This window comes from Elephas maximus, chromosome X, assembly GCF_024166365.1.
Source record: "Elephas maximus indicus isolate mEleMax1 chromosome X, mEleMax1 primary haplotype, whole genome shotgun sequence".
Classification (NCBI taxonomy): domain Eukaryota; kingdom Metazoa; phylum Chordata; class Mammalia; order Proboscidea; family Elephantidae; genus Elephas; species Elephas maximus.
Window position 1 is genome coordinate 97,246,615 of NC_064846.1, and position 24,248 is coordinate 97,270,862.

At 41.7% G+C, this 24,248-nt stretch overlaps 1 protein-coding gene across 1 annotated transcript in view; it reads left to right on the forward strand.

Annotated features, from left to right (window-relative positions):
- The first annotated feature begins 668 nt into the window (after positions 1 to 668).
- The window catches only part of ERCC6L (ERCC excision repair 6 like, spindle assembly checkpoint helicase), a 43,675-nt gene continuing 20,095 nt past the window's right edge, over positions 669 to 24,248 (forward strand). Inside the window, exon 1 of the mRNA XM_049873298.1 lies at positions 669 to 778. Coding sequence (XP_049729255.1) covers positions 711 to 778 — 68 coding nt within the window. The 5' untranslated portion in view covers positions 669 to 710. The remainder of the gene's footprint in view (positions 779 to 24,248) is intronic.

Sequence of the window (24,248 nt, forward strand, 5' to 3'; positions counted from 1 at the left end):
GACGGCAACATGTTTGGTTTTTTTGGTTTAAGCAAGCCAATTAAACTGAATTGCCACATTTTCCTTTTCAAAATGTGACTGCATCTCAGTTGGAGCTTCTGAAGAAATAATGACTGTACACCACAGCATTACTTATTTCTTAAACATGAGCTTTGGCTTGGTTCTCGAAGACCCTTCTTCAATATGAGTTTAAGTCAAGGGGTGTTTGAATTCAAAGCATGTTTAGTGCCAGGCACTGGCTAGCAGGGAAACAATGGTATCTGGGGGCTAAGGGGGCGCCGTTGGTGGAGGAGGTCTCTAGAGCCCACTAAAATGACTGAGAACGTATCAGGCAGTCTGCTGTACTGACAAGGATTGAAAGATTACACACACATACACCCTTTCCACCCCCCACTCCATACCACACACACTTCCTTGCACACGCCCCACATACACACCCCCTCATCCCCAACACAGACGAATTCGCCTCAGCACGGCTTGGATTGGATGGGAAATGCAATGCACGACAAGGTGACACCTCCCATTCTGCGCTGCACAGGCTGCGATCGCCGCCCAGCGTCAGCGCGTGTAGTTGCAGGTGAGCGACCCTCCGGGCGGGGCAAGGCAGTGCAACGGTTGGGCCCGCCCCCTACGCGCCAGGCGCATGAGCAGAACGGGAGCGAGCGAAATTCAAACCACGGCCGAGATACCTGGAATCTAGGCTGAGGGTGATGGAGGTGTCCACAGGGTTTGCGGAAGCCCAGGCCTTGAGCCCAGAGCAGACTGCCCATTACCTGCGGTATGTGTGGGCCGCCGTGCGGGTCTAGCTCGCAAGTCCTGCCCGAGGCGCGGGTGGAGGGTGGCCCCCGGGGCTCAGGGCCTAAGTTGCGGAAGCGAGCCTTGAGAAATGTGCTCCCGCGGACTGTTTGGAGCAGGACGCGGGCATCCGCTGTGGACATCGACCAGATTTCTAAAGCCCCCATGCCCCTATTTTTTGGTCGAACAACCCTCGGGTATGAGCTCGTTGAGAGATCAAGCCCTTTTTTAGTCTTTCCGGCCTACCACGCCCCAGGATAGGGAGAGGACTAAAACACAGTCCCTGCCCCCAAATGGCTTAAATCTCATAGTGCAAACGGTCGGGTAAACCAATAGTTGCTGTAATGCTTGATAAGCGCTATAACAGGTATAATGCCTATGACATAACAGATACAATATGTAAAATAGTGTCGGCTCAAAGGAGGGAATGGCCGACTCCAGACGTTTGAGATCTGTGTTAAAAAATGAATAAGCACTCACCAGATGCCAAAGGGGGACATGGCGGAGCGGGAATTTTTTGCATTTTTGGCTGAGGGGACTGTAACAGGGCGGGATTAACCAGTAAGCAAGGTACGTACGGGCTTGCTTGTGTTTACATACTAATTTGTAGATGTGGTGAAACTCAGGTGAAATTGTGCATTACAGATTAGTAAGTAAGCGGAAGTAAGCCCGTGGGTACCTTGCTTATTGGGTAATCAGTCCCTGACTGTATACAGCATGAGAGGCTTATGTGGTTCCCTTCAGGTGCTGTCTGTAGTCTGTAGTGTGATATTGCTAGAAAGCAAACTATAAGGGAGGTGATCTCAAAATGAACAGCAGAATTTGTATGCTGGCCTAAGGGGAATATAACTTATCCTTTTGAGGACAAGGTACCCTTGAAAGGTTTTAAGCTGGAGAATATTGTCAGATCTGCTCTTTAAATGTATTAATGACTGCCAAGGGAGGATTGATTGATTGGGGGCTGGGAGGCCAATTAGGAGCCCTTTGTATTTTAGATGAGGGCCTCAGGTCATAAAAGTACTTGGTATATTGTTAAGTGCTCAAAAAAAGGAGTTAAATTAAAAAGGAATCTAAATGGCAGGGCTGGCCTTCTGGGATCTGCTTCAAGGGAAGGGATAGGATTAGTGGGAGAGGGCTTACCAGCACTTAATACAAACAACCAAACCTGTTGCCATCGAGTTGATCCTGACTCATAGTGACCCTATAGGACAGAGTAGAACTGCCTCTTAGAGTTTCCTAGGCTGTGTAATCTTTTTTTTTTTGGAATAAGCCTCGGGATTTTGATCTTTTTTTTTAAATTGTACTTTAGATGAAGGGTTACAGAGCAAACTAGCTTCTCATTAAACAATTAATACACATATTGTTTTGTGACATTGGTTACCAACCCCACAACATGTCAACACTCTCCCTTCACAATCTTGGGTTCCCTATTACCAGCTTTCCTGTCCACTTCTGCCTTCTAGTCCTTGTCCCTGGCCTGGTGTGCCCCTTTAGTCTCGTTTTGTGTTATGGGCCTGTCTAATCTTTGGCTGGCGGGTGAACCTCAGGAGTGAATTCATTACTGAGCTAAAAGTGTGTCCGAGGGCCATACTCTCGGGGTTTTTACAGTCCCTGTCAGGTGAGTAAGTCTGGTCTTTTTTTGTGAGTTAGAATCTTGTTCTACATTTTCCTCCAGCTCTGTCTGGGACCCTCTACTGTGATCCCTGTCAGAGCAGTCAGTGGTGGTAGCCGGGCACCATCTAGTTGTGCTGTATTCAGTCTGGCGGAGGTTGTGGTAGTTGTGGTCCAATAGTCCTTTGGACTAATATTTCCCTTGTACCTTTGGTTTTCTTCATTCTCCCTTGCTCCCGAGAGGATGAGACCATTGGGAGTATCTTAGATGGTCTCTCACAAGTTTTTAAGACCCCAGATGCTACTGGCCAAAGTAGAATGTAGAAAATATTCATTATAAGCTATGTTTAGCAAATTGAGCTAGATGTTCCCCGAGACCATGGTGCCCTGCAGCCCTCAGCCCAATAATTCAGTCTCTGAGAGAGTTTGGTTGTGTCTATGGAGCTTCCATGACCTTGCCTAGGCTGTAATCTTTATAGAAGCAGACTCCCACATCTTTCTCCCGAACTTAATAATAAAGCCTAGTAAATCTCCAGTTCCACAACCTTCAAAGTATAGCCAGAGGGGGAGAAAAAAGATCTAGAGAAAGAAAAAAATGGATGTATATGGTGAGCCCAGGCTAGCTTTTACACTTCTTACCCACTGTACTTCATTGTCTCCAAAGAACCCATTCTCCTTAACATGACCAGATATCTTGCTGCTAAGCCTATATTTTTTTCACTTCTCAGACCCTTTAAACTTCTGTAGCATTTGACACTCAACGGGGCTATGAGCAGAACTAAGATTCCAGCCTCGGTCTGTCTGCTTGCAAAGCCTGTGCACTTTACATAACACAGTATATACATGGTTGCTGGTATGAAGACTGGCACCTTGGTATTGACAGTACCCAAAAAAAAAAAAAAACCCAGTGCTGTCGAGTCGATGCCGACTCATAGCGACCCTAATAGGACAGAGTAGAACTGCCTCATAGAGTTTCCAAGGACTACCAACCCTTCGGTTAGCAGCCGTAGCACTTAACCACTACGCTACCAGGGTTTCCGACGATATTGACAGTATGAAGGTAGTTATGAGTGTGCTACAAGAGAGTTTACTTAGGCAGCAGAATAATCTCGATGGGTACTGGTTAAAGCACTGGAATGCTAACCGAAATGTTGCTGCTTGGATCCCACCAGTTGCTCTGTGAGAGAAAGATGTGGCCATCTGCTTTTGTAAAGATTACAGCCTTGGAAACCCTACGGGGGCAGTTCTGCTCTTCCTATAGGGTCGCTATGAGTCGGAAGTGACTCGATGGCAACAAGTTTGGTTTGGTTTGGTTTTGGGCACTGCTTGCTAATTACATGGGTACCTGCTGGCTGAGACATTAAAGCACAATCCCCATATTGATAAAGGCTCCTGAACAAAGCAATAAATTGGGGCAGTGGAATAGTTCTGTCTTCCTTTTCAAAAACAATGTTTTTAAGGCTGTTAAAATATCTCTGTTTATGGTGATGGACAATTTGGCAATGACTATCAGTGATGGATGCACAACATGATTCATGTAATCGATATGACTATGTTGTACATGTGAAAAACACTAAATTGTCAAATGTTATATATGTGTGTATATCTTTACAACAATAAAAAAAAAAGTCCCCTTGATACCTAAAGGTCTCCTTAAGAGGAGTAACAACACATCTTTGGACTAGTTACATGACTTCCTTAAGGAAGACTTGGGCAAAACAGAAGGAGGTAGTGTAGCAGAATACTGACTTCAGAGTTGGACCTTTTTGAGTTCAAATTATGCTGTGCCACTTGCTAGCTAGGTAATCGCAAGCAAGTCACTTGAGTATTCTGAGCCTCAGTTTTCTCATTGAAGAATAGAGATGAGTTTAGTACCTTTAGTTCCCCTCCTTTTCCCCAAGAAAGCAAGCAATTCCCCAACATCGCTCTCTCGTGCTGCCATTTGTCTCTCTCATTCACTCCCCTGAACGTTTCCCAAACAATCCCTTCCTCTGACACTTGCCCCAAAACAATCACCCCTCCTCTCACAGTCATCACCCTCTGCTCTCACAATCCCTCCCTTTTGGCTCTCACAACTGCCCTGTCTCTTGTGATCTCCGCATCTCCCATGACTCCTCATCTCTCACAATCCCTCTTCTATTTCTCCTAATCTTTCTTAATCTCTCCCCTCTTCTCACACAATCTGTGTACCTCCCCCCCGCCCCCGCACAAAGTATTCCCTTCTCTATTGCTCATATTTCTGCTCTTTGGCACAATCCTACACACACTCACCCCCCCGCCCCGGTCTGTCCCTCTCCTTCCCTGTCTCTTTCACCTTTGCGTGTGCATGTGTGCATGCTGGAAGAAAACTCTGAAACTCCTCTTCACACAAACATTCTCTGCACACATATTTTCTCTATCACACACCTTTACTGTCTGTCATAAACTACTGTCTCTGTCACATACTCTTTGTGGCACACTTTTGTGTCAGCCGTGCTCTCCCTATGATGCCAGCCCACCCACTTGCTGTCACCTACCCTCTCTCTAAGTCTCTGTTTCTCACTATCTGTTGCCAATTTTTTCTGTGTTACCCATTGTCTCTCTCGCCCGCCATACCCTCTCTCTGTCATCTACTTTCTGTGTCGCCTACTTACCCTTTCTGTTATCCCACCCCCTCTCTGTTTCTTTGTCATCCTCCCCATTCTGTGTCCCTCTGTTGTACCTTCCCTCTTTTCTCTGTTACTCACAGTCTCTGTTACCTACTGTCTTAGTTATCTAGTACTGCTTTTAACAGAAGTGTCACAAGGGGGCGGCTTTAACAAACAAAAATTTCTTTTCTCAGAGTATAGGAGGCTAGAAGTCCGAATTCAGGGCACTGGCTCTGGGTGAAGGCCTTCTTTCTCTGTTAGGTCTGCGAGGAGGCCCTTGTCTCTTAGCTTCTGGGCGATGGCTGGGTTCCTTGGTGATCTTCATGTGGTGTAGCATCTATCTTCCCCCATCTCTGCTCGCTTCCTGTTTTAATCTCTTTTATATCTCAAAAGGGATTGATTTAAGACACACCCTACACTAATACTGTCTCATTAACATAACAAAAATCCATTCCCAAATGAGATTATAATCACAGGTATAGGTGTTAGGATTTACAACACATTTTTGGGTGACACAATTCAATCCATAATACCTATTCTCTTTCTTTCTCTGTCACCCATTCTCTTTCTGTTGCTCACTGTCCCTATTACCCACTACTTTCTCTGTCACCCATTCTCTCTGTTTCCCAGTCTTTTTCTCTCTCTTACTGTATCATTCTGGGTCCATTCAGGAGATAGAAACCACACAGTGTGTTAGACAGAAGTTTAATATAAAAACCCATTGCCGCCGAGTCAATTCCGACTCATAGCGACTCTATAGGACAGAGTAGAACTGCCCCATAGAGTGCCCAAGGAGCGCCTGGTGGATTCAAACTGCCGACCTCTGGGTTAGCAGCTGTAGCACTTAACCACTACACCACCAGGGTTTCCGTTTAATATAAAGAACTGTTAAATTGATAAACGAGTGACTATAAGATATAACCAAACTCTATATGGTACCCTAGGGCTAAGGGAAGTCCCTAGGTGGTGCAAAGGTTTGCGCTTGACTACTAACCTAAAGGTTGGTGGTTTGAACCCACCCAGCAGTACTGCAGAAGAAAAGGCCTGGTAATCTGCTGCTTCTGTTAAGATCACAGCCATTGAAAACCCTATGGAGCAGTTCTACTCTGCACATGGGGGCGCCATGAATCAGCATCGACTCCATGGCAACTAACAACAGGGCTAAGGGAGAGTACCCAAGGAAGGACACATTTGGCAGGGGCCCTCTCCTGAAGGCTGGAGTTCAGACCTCATTGGAGAAGGTGTAGTTCAACCCACTGGATAGCCGAAAAGTTTGCTGGTTTGCCCAGGCAGGAGCTAGTCTGCAGCCCTCTGGAGTGTAGGCAGGGAGCAAGCAATCAGCAACTGGTGGCACGGATGTGCAGAAGGAGTGGGGCCCAAGGTGCAGGTGAGCTGCACGGGAGCCAGGATGCCAGTGAAGGTAGAAGGCTCTCAGGGTGCTGGTTTCCATGTAGACAAGGCTGCGAGATTATCACCAGGCCAGGCTGAAGCTTTAAGATCATTGAGGGACTATGCATTCTGGGTGTGGACTGGGACAGAGCTCCACCAGATGTCCTTACCCCCACACTGCTGACCCACTGTGCAGCAGCTGGAAACACCAGGAGAGCCCCTTCCTCCTGCAATGTCTTTCCAGTGCCCTTTACTGAGAAAGCTTAACATAGTGTTCACTGTAAAGGAAAGATATTTAAAGGAATTCTGTCTTATTGCAGAGCAGGTGTTGAAGGGTGAATTTGGAACCAAGAGACAATAAATTGATTAACTGTCAGTTACCCACCCTCTCCTTCTCTCTGTTGCTCACCCTTTAATTTCTCTGTCCCCCACCCTCTCTTTCTCCATTACCCATCCTCTCTACGTTGCCTACCTTCTCTCTCCCTTGCTCACTGTCACTCTGTTGCCCTCTATCACTCACCTGCTCACCTTGTTGTCTACTCTCCCTTGCTGTCTCTCACCCTATTCCTCTCTGTCACCCACTTATTCACTGTCTTTCTGTTGCCCTCTTTCTCATTCTTTTGCCCACTTCCTCATTCTGTCACCCGCCCCCTCTCTCTTGCCCACTTACTCTGCCACATTTTTTGCCTTCTTACTCTCTTTATTGCTCTCTTGCATGCTCTTTGTCCCCTACACTTTCTCTGCTATACCTTTTCCCTCCCACCCTCTCTCTGCAACCCACCCTCTTTTCTTATTCTCTCGCTACCTCTGTTACCTACCCTTTCTCTTTTGCCTACTGCCCTTTTTTGTCACCCCTCTCTGTCTCGTACTTGCTTGCCCTTTCCTTGTAACCCACCTACTCACTGCGTCTGTCACCTACTTGCTCTCTCTTGCCTGCTCGCTTGCTTTATCACCTACCCTCTCTCTCTGTTGCCCAGTTTCCCTCTGTCACACATTATCTCTTCCCTTTCTCTGTCACCCACTTGATTGTCCTGTCAATAGCACAGTATTCTCTGTTGCAAACATGCGCACGCTCTGTTTCTCACACACACATACACAGTCTTTCTCTGTTACATATGCTTCCTCTTACACCTTTCTCACAACGCAGTATTTCTGTCAAAATACTTTTTCCACAACTCATTCTCCATCAGAACATTTTCTGTCTTTTAACACACACGCACTCTTTATCAGTTTCTTTGTAAGCCACTTGGTCTGACACCCTGTTTTTCACATTAGCTTGATCTATAACTTGTTTTCTTACGCTCGCTTGTCATTCTGTCTGTTCTCTTGCTAGCTCAGTGAGTCTGTTGTGTTCCCTGTTCCCCTTTCTGCTGCATGCTCTGCCGCTGTCTGTGGGACTTTCTCCCCTTTTCTCTTTTAAAACAGCTTTATTGAGGTATAGTTCATATACCATACAATTCATCCATTTAAAGTGTACAATTCAATGGCTTTTAGTACATTCACTGAGTTTTGTATCCATCAGCACAATCAATTTTAGAACATTTTTATTATCTCCAAAAGAAAGCCCACACACCTTAGTTGTCACTCCCCAATGCCCCCTTTCCCTCAAACCCTAGGCCACCACTAATCTACTGTCTCTATGGATTTGCTTATTCTAGACATTTCATATGAATGGAATTATATAATACATGGCCTTTTGTATCTGGCTTCTTTCACTTAGCATAATATTTTTGGTTCATCCATGTTGTAGTATGCGTCAGTACTTCATTTTCTTTTTAATTATGGAAAAATATATCTAACAAAAATTCATTTTAACCGTTTTCAATGTATAATTCAGTGATGTTAATTACATTAACCTTGTTATGCAACCATCACCACTATCTATTTTAAAAAGTTTTACATCACCTCAAACAGAAACTCAGTACCCCTTCAGCAATAACTCCCCATTACCCCCATCCCCCGCCCTTGGTAACCACTAGTAAACTTTTGTCTCTGTGCCTTTGTCTATCCTAGATATTTCATATAATTGGGGTCATATACTATTTGTCCTTTTGTGTCTGACTTATTTCACTCAGCTTAATGTTTTCAAGGGTCATCCATGTTGTAGCATGTATCAGAACTTCATTTCTCTTTATGGTTGAATAATATTCCATTGTATGTATGTATATACCACATTTGTTTTCCATTCATATGTTGATGGACACTTGGGTTGTTTCTGCCTTTTGGCTATTGTGAATAACGCTGCTATGAACATTGGTGTGCAAGTGTTTTTTTGAGTCCCTGTTTCCAAGTCTTTTGGGTATATACCTAGGAGTGGAATTGCTGGGTCATATGGTAATTTTTATGGTAATTCTGTGTTTAACTTTTTAAAATTTTCATTGTGCTTTAAGTCAAAGTTTACAAATCAAGTCAGTCTCTCATACAAAAATTTATATACACCTTCCTGTATACTCTTAGTTGCTCTCCCCCTAATGAGACAGCACACTCCTTCCTGCCACTCTCTATTTTCGTGTCCATTTGGCCAGCTTCTGACCCCCTCTGCCTTCTCATCTCCTCTCCAGACAGGAGCTGCCTACATAGACTCATGTGTCTACTTGATCCAAGAAGCTCACTCTTCACCAGTATCTTTTTCTATCCCATAGTCCAGTCCAATCCCTGTCTGAAGAGTTGGCTTTGGGAATGGTTCCTGTCTTGGGCTAACAGAACGTCTGGGGGCCATGACCTCCGGGGTCCTTCTAGTCTCAGTCAGACCATTAAGTCTGGTCTTTTTACGAGAATTTGAGGTCTGCATCCCACTGTTCTACTTCATCAGGGGTTCTCTGTTGTGTTCCCTGTCAGGGCAGTCATCGGTTGTACCTGGGCACCATCTAGTTCTTCGGGTCTCAGGCTGATGTAGTCTCTGGTTTATGTGGCCCTTCCTGTCTCTTGGTCTCATAATTACCTTGTGTCTTTGCTGTTCTTCATTCTCCTTTGATCCAGGTGGGTTGAGACCAATTGATGCATCTTACATGGCCGCTTGCTAGCGTTTAAGACCCCAGATGCCACTCTCCAAAGTGGGATGCAGAATGTTTTCTTAATAAACCAAAAAAAAAAAAAAAACCAAACCCAGTGCCATCGAGTCGATTCCGACTCATAGTTAATAGATTTTATTATGCCAGTTGACTTAGAAGGCCCCTGAAACCATGGTCCCCAAACCCTGCTACGCTGGCCTTCAAAGCGTTCAGTTTATTCAGGAAACTTCTTTGCTTTTGGTTTAGTTCAGTTGTGCTGATCTCTTCTGTATTGTGTGTTGTCTTTCCCTTCACCAAAATAGTTTTTGTCTACTATCTAATTAACGAATACACCTCTCCCACCTTCCCTCCCTCCCCCTCTCATGACCATCAAGAATATTTTCTTCTCTGTTTAAACTATTTTTCGAGTTCTCATAATAGTGGTCTCATACAATATTTGTCCTTTTGCAACTGACTCATTTCACTCAGCGTAATGCCTTCCAGATTCCTCCATGTTATGAAATGTTTCCCAGATTCATCACTGTTCTTTATCGATGCGTAGTATCCCACTGGGTGCATATACCATAATTTATTTATCCATTCATCCATTGGCAGGCACCTTGGTTGCTTCCAGCTTTTTGCTATTGTAAACAGTGCTGCAGTGAACATGGGTGTGCATATATCTGTGTAAAGGCTCTTATTTCTCTAGGGTATATTCCAAGGAGTAGGATTGCTATGTTTAACTTTTTGAGGAGCCTGTAAACTTTTTCACAGGGGCTGCACCATTTTACATTTCCACTAGCAGTGGATGAGGGTTCCAATTTCTCCACATCTTCCCCAACACTTATTATTTTGCATTTTCTGATAAAAGGCATTCTAGTGGGAGTGAAGTATAGTATTTCACTGTGGTTTTGATTTGCATTTCCCCAATGACTTTTTTTTTTTTAATGACTAGTGAAAACGCCCTGGTGGTGCAATGGTTAAGTGCTTGACTGCTAACAAAAAGTTTGTGGTTTGAATCCACCAGTGGCTCCACTGGAAAAAGACCTGGCCATCTGTTCATGTAAAAATTACACCGTAGGAAACCCTATGGGGCAGTTCTCCTCTGTCCTATAGGGTCACTATGAGTTGGAAATTGACTTGATGACACATAACAACAACCACAGCAATGACTAATGATCCTTTCATGTGTTTTGGTCATTTGTATATATACATGTTGTTGTTGTGGTAGAGAATATACACAGCAGAACATACACCAATTCAGCAAATTTCTACATGTACAATTCAGTGACATTGATTACATTCTTGGAGTTGTGCAACCATTCTCGCCCCCGTTTTCTGAATTGTTCCTCCCCATTAGCATAAACACACTGTTCGCTAAGTTTTCTATCTAATCTTTTGAGTTGCTGTTGTCAATTTGATCCCACATAGATAGATCTTAAAAGCATAATGTTCAAGGCAGACATTTTTTACTACTTAAGCTAAATTACTGTTTGGCTTTAAGAAGACTTCTAGGCATATTTTTGGTTTAAGGTTTAAAGAGTATCTTGGGGCAATAGTTTTAGGGGCTCATGTAGCCTCAATGGCTCCAGGATGCCTGGATTCCATGAGAATTTGAAATTCTGTTCTGCATTTTCCCCCACTTGATCAGAATTCTTCTATAGAATCTTTGATCAAAACATTCAGTTATGGTAGCTGGGTACCATCCAGTTCCTCTGGTCTCTGGGCAAAGGAGGCAGCTGCACATTCTATTTCCTCCTATTCCTGACTCTCTTTCTTCCTCTGTTGCTCCAGGTGAATAGAGACCAGTTGTCCTGCCTTGGATGGCTGCTTGCAAGCTTTTAAGACCCCAGGCACTATGAAACAAACTAGGAGGTAGAACAGAAGCATTAAACAGATACTAGGCCAATTAACCGGGATGTCCCATTAAACCAGAACCCTAAACCTCCAAACCAGAAACCAAATCCCATGAGGTGTTTGGTTGTATGCAAACAGCCTCAGCAGCTGCTGTTTTTGTTGTTGTAAATATATCTACCACACAGCATTTGCCAATTCAACTTTTCACAGGTGTACAACTTATTGACAGCAATTACCTTTATTGACCGTGCAACCCTACCCTTAAACAATGTGATTTTTCCGTCACCATAACCTGAATCTCTGTGCTCCATAAGCAATAATTCCCCCTGCCCCCCTCTTCCCACCCCTGGTAACCACTAATAAGCTTTGGTCTCTATACATTAGCCTGTCCTTGTCTTTTTTTCTTTTAATAATTTTTATTGTGCTTTAAGTGAAAGTTTACAAATCAAGTCAGTCTGTCACATATAAACTTACATACACCTTACTACATACTCCCATTTACTCTCCCCCTAATGAGTCAGCCCGCTCCCTCCTTCCAGTCTCTCCTTTCATGACCGTTTTGCCAGCTTCTAACCCTCTCTACCCTCCCATCTGCCCTCCAGACAGGAGATGCCAACACAGTCTCAAGTGTCCACCTGATACAAGTAGCTCACTCTTTGTCAGCATCTCCCTCCAACCCATTGTCCAGTCCCTTCCATGTCTGATGAGTTGTCTTTGGGAATGGTTCCTGTCCTGGGCCAACAGAAGGTTTGGGGACCATGACCGCCTGGATTCTTCTAGTCTCAGTCAGACCATTAAGTCAGGTCTTCTTATGAGAATTTGGGGTCTGCATCCCACTGTTCTCCTGCTCCCTCAGGGGTTCTCTGTTGTGCTCCCTGTCAGGGCAGTCATCGGTTGTGGCCGGGCACCATCTAGTTCTTCTGGTCTCAGGATGATGTAAGTCTCTAGTTCATGTGGCCCTTTCTGTCTCTTGGGCTCATAGTTATCTTGTGACCTTGGTGTTCTTCATTCTCCTTTGATCCAGGTGGGTTGAGACCAATTGATGCATCTTAGATGGCTGCTTGTTAGCATTTAAGACCCCAGATGCCACACTTCAGAGTGGGATGCAGAATGTTTTCTTAATAGAATTTATTCTGCCAATTGACTTAGAAGTCCCCTTAAGCCATAGTCTTCAAACCCCCGCCCCTGCTCCGCTGACCTTCGAAGTACTCAGTTTATCCTGGAAACTTCTTTGCTTTTGGTCCAGTCCAGTTGAGCTGACCTTCCCTGTATTGAGTATTGTCCTTCCCTTCACCTAAAGTAGTTATCTGCTATCTAATCAGTAAATAACCCTCTCCCACCCTCCCTCCCTCCCCCCTCTCGTAACCACAAAAGAATGTGTTCTTCTCAGTTTATACTGTTTCTCAAGATCTTATAATAGTGGTCTTATACAATATTTGTCCTTTTGCATCTGACTAATTTCACTCAGCATAATGCCTTCTGGGTTACTCCATGTTATGAAATGTTTCACAGATTCGTCACTGTTCTTTATCGATGCGTAGTATTCCATTGTGTGAATATACCATAATTTATTTAACCATTCATCCGTTGATGGACACCTTGGTTGCCTCCAGCTTTTTGCTATTGTAAACAGTGCTGTAATAAACATGGGTGTGCATGTATCTGTTCGTGTAAAGGCTCTTATTTCTCTAGGGTATATTCCGAGGAGTGGGGTTTCTGGGTTGTATGGTAGTTCTATTTCTAACTTTTTAAGAAAACGCCAGAGAGATTTCCAAAGTGGTTGTACCATTTTACATTCCCACGAGCAGTGTATAAGAGTTCCAATCTTTCCGCAGCCTCTCCAACATTTATTGTTCTTGTCTTTTTATGTAAGCGAGGACGTACAATATTTGCCCTTTTGTGATTGACGGTTTTTTCAGTATAATGTCTTCAAGCTCCATCCATGTTGTAGCATGTATCAAGATTTCATTTCTCTTATTGGCTTAGTAGTATTTTCATTGTGTATAGGTACCACGTTTTGTTTATCCATTTGTCTGTTGATGGACATTTAGGTTGTTTCCACCTTTTGGCTATTGTGAATAGTGCTGCAGTGAACATTGGTATACAAGTCTCTGTTTTCAAGTCTTTTGCGTATACACCTGGGAGTGGGATTGCTGAGTCATAGGGTAGTTTTGGAAACCTTGGTGGTGTAGTGGTTAAGAGCTATGGCTGCTAACCAAAAGAACGGCAGTTCAAATCCACCAGGCCCTCCTTGGAAACTGTATGGGGCAGTTCTACTCTGTCCTATAGGGTCGCTTGATGGCAACGGGTTTTATGGTAGTTCTAATTTTCAGTTTTTTGAGGAACTGCCACAGTTTTCCACAAGGGGTGTACCATTTTGCATTCCCACCAGCAGTGGATAAGGATTCCAATTTCTCCATATCCTCGCTAATGTTTGTTATTTTCTGTTTTTTCAATCTTAGCCGTTCTAGTAGGAGTGAAATGATCTCTCACTGTGGTTTTGAGTTGCATCTTTTCTTACAGCTAATGACATCGAGCATCTTTTCACGTGTTTGGTGGCTATTTGAATATCTTCTTTGGTGAAATGTCTATTCAGTTCTTTGCCCGTTTTTAACTGGGTTGCTTGCCTTTTTGTTGTTGAGGTGTAGGAGTTCTTTATGTATTCTGGATATTAAACCCTGTTCAGATATATTATTTCCAAAAATTTTTCCCATTCTGTGGGTTGTCTCTTCACTTGTTGATAAAGTCCTTTGATGGACAAAAGCTTTAACTTTTTTCTTCTTTAAAATTATTGTGGTAAATATTTATGTAACAGAACATTTGCCATTTCAACGCTTTTCACATGTACAATTAAGTGACATTAATTATGTTTATCCTGTTCTTCAACCAATCAGCATTACCCATTTCCAATTTTTTTCATTGCCCTTAACAGAAGCTCAGTGTCCCCTAAGCAATAAGCTTCCCTTTTCCCCTTTCTTCTGCTGCCCCCCCCAACCACTAATACATACTTGCCCATTCTAGATATTTCATATAAGTGGGATCATACCATATATGTCATTTTGTGACTGACTTATTTCATTCAGCATAATGTTTTCAAGGTTCATCCATGTTGTAGCATGTATCTGAACTTGTTTATCTTTATGGCTTAATAATCTTTCATTATATGTTTGTACCATGTATTTATCCATTCATTTATTGATGGGCATTTAGGCTGTTTCCATCTTTTGGCTATTGTGAATAGTGCTGCAGTGAACATTGTTTACAAGTATCTGTTTGTGTTTCTGCTTTCAATTTATTTTGATATATACCTAGGAGTGGAATTGCTGGGTCATATGGTAATTCTGGTAATTCCTTGTTTAACTTTGAGGAACTGCCAAACTTTTCCACAGTGGCTGTACCATCTTACAATTCTGTCAGCAGTGGCTGAGGGTTCCAATTTCTCCACATCCTCACAAACACCTGTTGTTTTTATTTTTTTAAATCATAGCCATCTTAGTGGGGCGAAGTGATAACCTCATTGTGATTTTGATTTGCATTTCCCTAATGACTAAGTGCTCGCCTGCTACTGGCTGGTTACTGAAAGTTCGGCAGCTCAAACCCACCAGTTGCTCCCATGAGAGAAAAGACTTTGCGGTCTGGTTCCTAGGAAATTCTATGGGGCAGTTCTTCTCTGTCTCTTTGTGTTGCTGTGAATTGGAATCGACTCAACGGCACACAACAACGAGTCATGGTGTTGATCATCTTTTAATATACTTGTTTGTCATTTATATTTCTTCTTTGGTGAAATGTCTATTCAAGTCATTTGCCCACTTTTTGATTGGGTTGTTATTCAGTTGTAGGAGTTCTTTATGTATTTTGGGCATTAGATCCTTATCAGATATATGGTTCCCCCAAGTTTTCTCCCAATTTGTAGTTTGTCTCTTCACTTTGTTGATGAAGTCCTTTGATGAACGAAAGGTTTAAATTTCGATGAGGTCCCATTTATCTATTTTGTCTTTTGTTGCTTGTGCTCTCGGTGTCATAGCTAAGAATCCATTGTTAAAAACTAGGTCTGGAAGCATTTCCCCTATGTTTTCTTGTGTTTGTCTTTTTTCTTTTCATTGTGGAATTAGTATTTTTTATTGTGGCGAAAATATGCACACTAAACATTCAACAGCACAACAACTTTCACATTTACAATTCAATGACATTGATTACGTTTTTCATGTTGTACGCTCATTATTGCTATCCTTTTTCAACATATTCCAGCACCGTTAACATATACTCAGTGCCCTCCAAACAAAAAAAATTCCTCTTTCCCCTTCCTTCCTGCCCCAGTAACCATTAATGATCTTTGGTTTCTATATATTTGCTTTTTTCACGTAAGTGAGATTGTACAATAATTGTCCTTTTACGTCTGACTTATTTTGCTCAATGTAATATTTTCAAGGCTCATCCATGTTGTGGCATACATCAGAACTTCCTTATTTCTTTATGGCTGCATAATATTCCATTGTATACCAAATTTTGTTTATTCATTCATCTGTTGACAGACATTTCGGCTGTCTCCACCTTTTGGCTATTTTGAAAAGTGCTGCAATGAACAAGAGTTTTATGGTTTTCAAGAGTTTTTTAATTTTGATGAAGTCCAATCTATCTATATTTTCTTTTGTTGATCGTGTTTTTTGGTTTCATATCTAAGAATCCACTGTCAAAAACAAGGTCTTGAAGCTTTACCCTTATGTTTTCTTCTAAGAGTTTTATGGCTGTAGTTCATATATTTAGGTCATTGATCCATTTTGAGTGAACGTTTGTATATGGTATGAGGTATGGCTCCAACTTCATTCTTTTGCATGCAGAGATCCAATTGTCCCAGCACGATTTGTTGAGGAGACTATTCATTTCTCATTGAATAGGCTTGGTAGTCTTGTTGAAAATCAACTGGCCATGGATGTATGGGTTTGTTTTTGGACTCTCAATTCTATTCCATTTGTTTATATGTCTATCCTTATACGGGTAGTCCCCAGGTTAAGGACAAGATCCATCCCTAAGTGTGTCTTTAGGTCAGATTTGTAGGTAAGTTGGAACAGGTGCATACAGTTCTTATTTAGCCTTACTTTTTTTTTTAGTGCAAGAAAAGGGTCAAAGCCTTTTCAGTGGTTTAAAAGCTGCACATGCATCAAGTGAAGGTGATTGTGATGAAGAATTGGTTGCGAGTAGGGGTTGCTTCAGTTGTTTCAAAGTGAGGGCAAATTTTCATAACATTAAAGGGCAAATATGAGTTGTCTGCAAGTCAGATGTTTGTAACCTGGGAACTTACTGCACCAGTACTGCCATTTTGATTACTGTAGCTTTACATAGTATGTTTTGAAATCAAAAAGTATGAGTTCTACTTTGTTCTTCTTTTTCAAGATTTTTGTCTATTTGGGGCTCCTTGCAACTCGATATGAATTTGAGGATCAGATTTTCCATTTCTACATAAAAGATTGTTGGAATTTTGATAGGAATTGCTTTGAGTCTAGATTGCTTGGGGTAGTATGGGCATCTTAATAATGTCTTCCGTGAACATGGAATGTCTTTCCATTTATTTATATCTGTTTTCTTTCAGCAGTGTTTTATAGTTCTCAGTGTATAAGTCTTTCATCCCCCTCATTAAATTTACTTCTATGTATTTTATTCTTTTAGATGCTATTTTTAAATGAAATTGTTTTCTTAATTTCTCTTCTGATTTTCATATGTTGATCTTGTTCCTTGCCAATTTGCTGAATTCATTTATTAGCTCTAGTAGCTTTCTTGTGGGTTTTTTTTTTTTTTTGAGATTTTCTGTATATAGGGTCATGTCATCTGTGAATGGAGATAGTTTTCCTTTCCAATTTGGATGCCTTTTATTTATTTTTCTTGCTTAGTTGCTCTGGCTGGAACTTCCAGTGCACTGTTAAATACCCCCCCCAAAAAAAAAACCCGTTGCCATTGCATCGATTCCAACCATAGCGACCCTATAGGACAGAGAAGAACTGCCCCATAGGATTTCCTAGGCTGTAATCTTTATGGAATCACACCGCCACATCTTTCTCCCCTGGAGCAGCTGGTGGGTTCAAACCACTGACCTTTCAGTTAGCAGCCAAATGCTTAACCACAGTGGGAAAGTGGACATCCTTGTCTTGTTCCTGACGTTAGGAGGGAAGTTTTCAGTCTTTCACCATTTAGAATGATGTTAGCTGTGGGTTTTCTATAAATACCTTTTATCATGTTGAGGAACTTCCTTTATATACCTAGATTGCTGAGTGTTTTTATCATGAAAGAGTGTTGGATTTTTTCAAATGCCTTTTCTCTATCAATTGAGATGATCATATGGTTATTTTCCTTTGTTTTATTAATGTGGTATATTACACTGATTGATTTTCTTATGTTGAACCTACTGTGCATTCCTGGTATAAATCCTACTTGATAATTTTGTATAATCCTTTTTGTATGTTCTTGTATTCAGCCTGCTAATACTTCCTTGAGGTTTTTTTGCATCTATATTCTGAAGGGATATTGGTCTGTACTTTTCTTTTGTTCTGATGTCTTTGGTTTTGGTATCTAGGTAATATTGGACTTACAGAGTTGCAAAAGAAGAACAAAGTTGGCAGACTCACACTTTCTGAGTTCAAAACTGACTGCAAAGCTCTAATAGTCAAGTCAATGTTTAATGGCATAAGATCAATGGAATAGAACTGAGAGTTCAGATTCTTCCTTTCTGAGGCAACATAAAGCACCCATATTTCAGGCACATGTTAGTTGTACAGGACTATGGTCACTACTGTTATTTGTTTTTGTGTTTGGTCTGCTCAGCAAGCTTTCCCATCTACCTTTTTCTGGCGATAGAGCGTTCCCCCTGGCTACTAGGGTAGGCGAGTAACATTCTTTAAAACTTTTTTTTAATTGTGAAATATAACACACATATAGAAAAATGCAAAAAACATTCAAACACATAAAAATTTCAATTTAATGAATTATAGTCAGCCCTCTGTATCTTCAGGTTCCACAGATTCAACCAACCACAAGTTGAAAATATTAAAAAAAAAAAACAACTCTAAAACGCAAAACTTGAATCTGCTATACGCTAAGCACTACACTGAATCCACGTGAATAAAAAGATGTGTAGGCATGCCCTGCTGTAGCCTCCCGCCATTTTACAGATCCTCAGTCTCTCTCTGGCACTTGTTTGAGCATTGAGCATTGTTTGTCTCAAGTCTTGTTATTATCCCCTAACAACTATTTACATAGCATTTACATTGTATTAGGCATTCTAAGTAATGTAGAGATGATTTAAAGTATAGGGGAGGATGTTCATAGGTTGTATGCAAATACTATGTCATTTTATATAATGGACTTAAGTATCTGCAGATTTTGGCATCCACTGGGGGTCCTGGAACCAATCCCCTGTGGATACTGAGGGATGACTGTAGTATATAAAGCCAAAGCTTTATACTACACCATCCAGGTCATGATTTGTTTTTAGATTTATATTCTTTTTAAAAAAATTTTTTGGTGAAAATATATACTATGCAACAATAAAGAACGGTGAATCTCTGAAACATCTCACAACATGAGTGAATCTGGAGGGATTATGCTGAGTGAAATAAGTCAAACACAAAAGGACAAATACTGTGTGAGACCACTATTATAAAAATCCAAGAAAAGGTTTACACACAGGAAAAAACAATCTTTGATGGTTACGAGGGAGGAGAGGGAAGGGGAAATCACTCACTAGATAATAGACAAGTTTTAACTTTGGTAAAGGGAAAGACAACACACAATATAGGGAAAGTCAGCTTAACTTGAACAAGGCGAAGTCATAGAAGCTTTCTAGACACATCCAAACACTTTGAGGGACCGAATTACTGGGGGTGAGGGCTGGGGACCATGGTCTCTGGGGACATCTATGTCAATTGGCATAACATAGTTCATAAAGAAAATGTTCTACATCCTATTTTGGTGAGTAGCGTCTGGGGTCTTAAAAGCTCGCGAGCAGCCATCTAAGATACATCTATTGGACCCATACCATCCAGAGCAAAGGAGAATGAAAAAAAAAAAAAAAAACAAAGACACAAGAAAAATATTAGTCCAAAGGACTAATGGACCACAATTACCACAGCCTCCAGCAGCCTGAGCCCAGAAGAACTGGATGGTGCCTGGCTATCACGACTGGCCGTTTCGACAAAGATCACAATAGAGGGTCCTGGTCACAGCAGGAGAAAAATGTAGAAGCAAATTCAAATTGTTCCTGGAGAATTTTTCATTCTTAGTTATACTTTATCCCAAATGGCCAGTCAGGATATTAGCCATCATACTTCCCCAAATAATGGAACTATTTTTCCTGCTGAAGGGAATTAGCTGATAAGACACCATCTGGATGCCAGACCAATTTTGGTCTAACATAATTATTAATTATATATACATTTTTCTGGACAAATTAGCCAGAAGGTTCAGCTGCTTCCTGAGAGTATGTTGTTAGCATGTAGGAGTACACTATCTTCCTGTTTATTCTGATAGAAGGGTATTTGCCCACTTCAACCAAAAGCAGCACTAAAATTTTTCAGGCCTCAATTGCAAAGCAGAGGGACTAGAACCGTGCCTACTTTCTTCATCCACTTTGAAATAGGCCTTGCTGTTACTGCTCTCTTGTATTCTCTTTGTGGCAGGGAAATAAAAGACCTGAAAGAGCACTAAGAGTCTTGGATTACTTTTGGGCCGTATCGTTTGCTCTAGACAGTTCCTGTGTGTAGAATCCAAAGCCACTGACAGTTATGCTAAAGAAAGGCTTACATTCTTTTTAGAGATTTCTCTAAGGTGATGGACAGTAGTAAGCCCCAAACCAAACCTTGCGTAGGGTAGGCTCCTAGGCTGAGAGCCCCAGGCTTACCAGTTTTTGAGGAGAAAGCATTTGGAGGGTAGGCCCAACAGAAGTCCATGGGACTTTTTGTAGCTGGGATAAACCAAAGGTCACAAACTGGCAGCCTGTGGACCATGTCCACAGGTAAGTTTTGGCAGGCACATTAGTTACCATTTAAAAATCAGGAGAGTTCTCATAAAAATTATCAAGATTTCCAACTTTCTTGAACCATGGGAAGATCTTGGTGACCCTGGACTTTTGTTCCTGCATTGCAGTAATCAGATAGAAATGGATAGCAGCTTGCCCCCTTTAGATGGGGCATATGTGCCCCAGTGTTGCTTTTCATCCAGCCTGCTTCACTCATTTCTGTGACTTGCCTTTGTGACTACTATAGTTTAGGTCTGTTATGCAAAGAGCAAATCTGAAGAGTTAAACAAGAATTCTGTGAGGTTTGGGATCCATTGCTCTTCATCCCTGGGTTCCCCTTTTGCATGCTGTAGTAGCCCTTGATACTTTTCTTTCATAGCCATTATCACAATTTATAACTAGTTATTTATATGATTATTTGATTAATATCAGTCCCGTGTACTATAAGCTGCATAAAGGCAGAGACCTGTCTTGCTCTTGACTATATCCCTAGTGTTTAGCACAATGTTTGACACATAAAACTCCAAACCCATTGCCATCTAATAGACTCTGACTCATAGTGACCGTATAGGACAGAGTAGAACCTGCCCCTTAGGATTTCCAAGGCTGTAAATCTTTATGGAAGTAGACTGCCACATCTTTCTCCAGTGGAGTGGCTGGTGGATTCAAACTGCTGACCTTTTGGTTGGCAGCTGAGCGGTTAAACACAGCACCACTCCTTGTTTGACATGTAATGAGTGCTTAATATATATTTGCTGAATAAACAAATGCTTCTTAGCTTACTTTGATTAACCACTGCACCACCAGGGCTCCATAGGTTGTTCAGTTTTGCTGAAACATGGTCAGGGTGGGAGGAGTGAAAGCACATCTTCTGACCTTTATGGTAGGCCTCAGAAAAACATAATTTGGAGGCATGGTGGTATGGTGGATGGAGCAGTGGCTTTGGATTTCTAAGGTTTCAGTTAAAAGTATAGCTCTGCCCCTTGCTTTGCTAGCTTTCTGACTTTGGGCAAGTCACCTGACCACTCTCAGGCTCAGTTTCCTCTTATGTAAAATGGGGATAACTAGGCCTGGAGGAGTTACTCTGTTCCTTCTCCTAATCAAAATATTGTGCCTCTTCCAAATTGCTCTGCCTCCCATCCACTCATACTGTTCCCTTCAGTCCCCTTAAACAAATGTGGTATGTGCTGTGGAGAACTGGAGTGCATTCATTCAACAAATATTTATTGAGCTCATACTATATGCCAGGTACTGGGGATACAGCAAAGACCAAGACAGGCATGATCCCTTACAGAGGTTGCCCTGGTCTAAATTTGGCTTCTGTGTTTTAATAAAAAATTGAGCTGATTAAAAAAAAATCAAGAGGCCTTACAAAAATATCTGGATTTCCAGCCTTTATTGAAAACTGGCAGGTCTGATAACAGTGGTGCTGCATTCTTACATGGTGGCAATTGGCTGGAGTTGAGTAGTGCCACCCCCCCCTTTTTAAATTGTCCTATTAATTTTTTTGAATAGATAATGCAGGCATGTGGTCTAAGTCAAAAAAGTACTAAAGGGTGTACAGTGAAAAGTAAGTCCTCTTCCTTCTTCTGACCCAAGTACTCAGTTTTTCCCAGAGCAAACCAGTGTTGTTAGTTTCTTGTGTTTGCTTCCAGGCAGTCTATGCATATAGGGTATACAACACAAGCACACACGCGCGCGCGCACACACACACACACACACACAATTCCTCCCTTTTTTACACACTGTCTTCACCTTGCTTTTTCACTGAGGAGCACATCTTGGAGATGGTTCCATTATATTAAATAAAGAGCTTCCTCATTTTCTTCTAGAACCTACCCCTTTAAAACAGAGCTGGCTTTCACAGTCGTTATGTTTGAGCCCATTGTTGCAGCCACTGTATCAATCTGTCTCATTGAGGGTCTTCCCCTTTTTCGCTGACCCTCTACTTTACCAAGCATGATGTCCTTCTCCAGGGACTGATCCCTCTTGATAATGTGTCCAAAGTATGTGTCTCACCATTCTTGCTTCCAGTGAGCACTCTGGTTGTACTTCTTCCAGGACAGATTTGTTTTTCTATTATGTATGTAGAAATATCTACCACCAAACCTATATCTATTCCCTTACACCCTCCCACACCTCTTGACATACCTATGTACCTGTGTAGCCATTCATAAATTAGTGTTTGTAAATACTATTGTTGCAGAATTGTCTATGCTATAGTAATTACCGTTGTTGCCCTTTGTTCTTGCTGTTCCTCTTAGTTGTCCTCCCCTGCATATTTTGCTGACTTCTTCCATGTCGTGTATTGCCTTTCCCTTCATCAATATTAACACATATTTTTCTATTTGGTAATTTTCCCTCCCCCTCCATCCCTGGTAACCATCAAACAATGTTTTGTATGTGTAAACCTTTTTTCTTTGTAATAGTGGGTGTGTTAGTCATCTAGTGCCGCTATAACAAATACCATAAGTGGATGGCTTTAACAAAGAGAAGTTTATTTTCTCACAGTGAAGTAGGCTAAAAGTCCAAATACAGGGTTTCAGCTCCAGGGAAGTTTTCCTCTCTCTATCGGCCTTCTCATCAATGTTCCCCCAGACTAGGGGCTTCTTTGCGCAGGGACCCCAGGTCCAAAAGATACCCTCTGCTCCCAGCACTGCTTTCTTGGTGGTATGAGGTCCCCCGTCTCTCTGCTTGCTTCTTTCTTTTATATCTCAAGAGATTGCCTCAAGACACAATCCAATCTTATAGATTGAGTCCTGCCTCACTAACACAAGTGCCGCCCATCCTCCCTCATTAACATCATAGAGGCAGGATTTACAACATATAGGAAAATCACAAATACTGGGAATCATGGCCCAGCCAAATTGATACACACATTTTTTGGGGGACATAATTCGAATCCATGACAGTGGTCTCATACAATATTTGTCCTTTTGTGATTAACTTATTTCACTTAGCATGATGTCCTCCAAATTCAACCATGTTATGTTTCACAGATTTGTCGTTATTCTTTATCATTTCATAGTATTACATTGTGTGTATGTACCAAAATTTGTTAATCCATTCATCTGTTGGTGAGAATTCAGGTTTTCTCTATTTTTTGCTATTGTGAATAATGCTGTAATGAATATGGGTGTGCATATGTCTGTTTGTGTCATGGTTCTTATTTCTTTAGGGTATTTTTTTTATATACCTAGAAGTGGGATTGCTGGGTCATATAGTACTTCTATTTCTAGCTTTTTAAGGAAGCGCCATAGTGGCTGTACCATTTTACACATTCCTACCAGCAGTGTATAAGAGTTCTAGTTTCCCTACAAGCTCTCCAACATTTGTTATTTTCTGTTTTTGTGATAAGTGCCAGCAATGTCGGGGTGGAGGATATTGTCTTTGTGGACTATGTTATGCCATTAACCTAGATGTCCCCAGAGACTACGGTCCTAAGCCCTCAAGCCCAGTGATTCAGTCCCTCAAGGTATTTTGTTACAGCTAAGGAGTTTTCGTTAACTTTGCCCCCTGTGTGCTCTACTAGATACGTGGATGTCTTGCAGCAATCACAAACACGTATGTAGAAATATCCTCTGCCAAACCTTTATATGCTCATGGGTGTACTCCTATACGCCATCCCACACCTGTTCAGCTTACACATCTACCTATGTATTTACTTGTAAGTTATGTTTGTCGTTACTGTTATTGCAGGATCATGTATGTAATAGTGTTTACTGTTGTTGCCTTTTACTCTTGCGTACCTCCCAGTGTCTTCCTTTGCCTTGGTCATGTTGTGCTGACATCCCCCTTATTGTGTATTGCCTTTCCCTTCACCCAAGTTAGTACTTTTTTTACTATCTAGCTAGTCATTTTCCCTCCCTCCTGCTTGCATCCCTGGTACCCATCAAAGAATGTTTCCTTCTGTGTGTAAACCTTTTCTTCACTTTTTATAAGGGTGGTCTCATACAATATTTGCCCTTTTGTGAT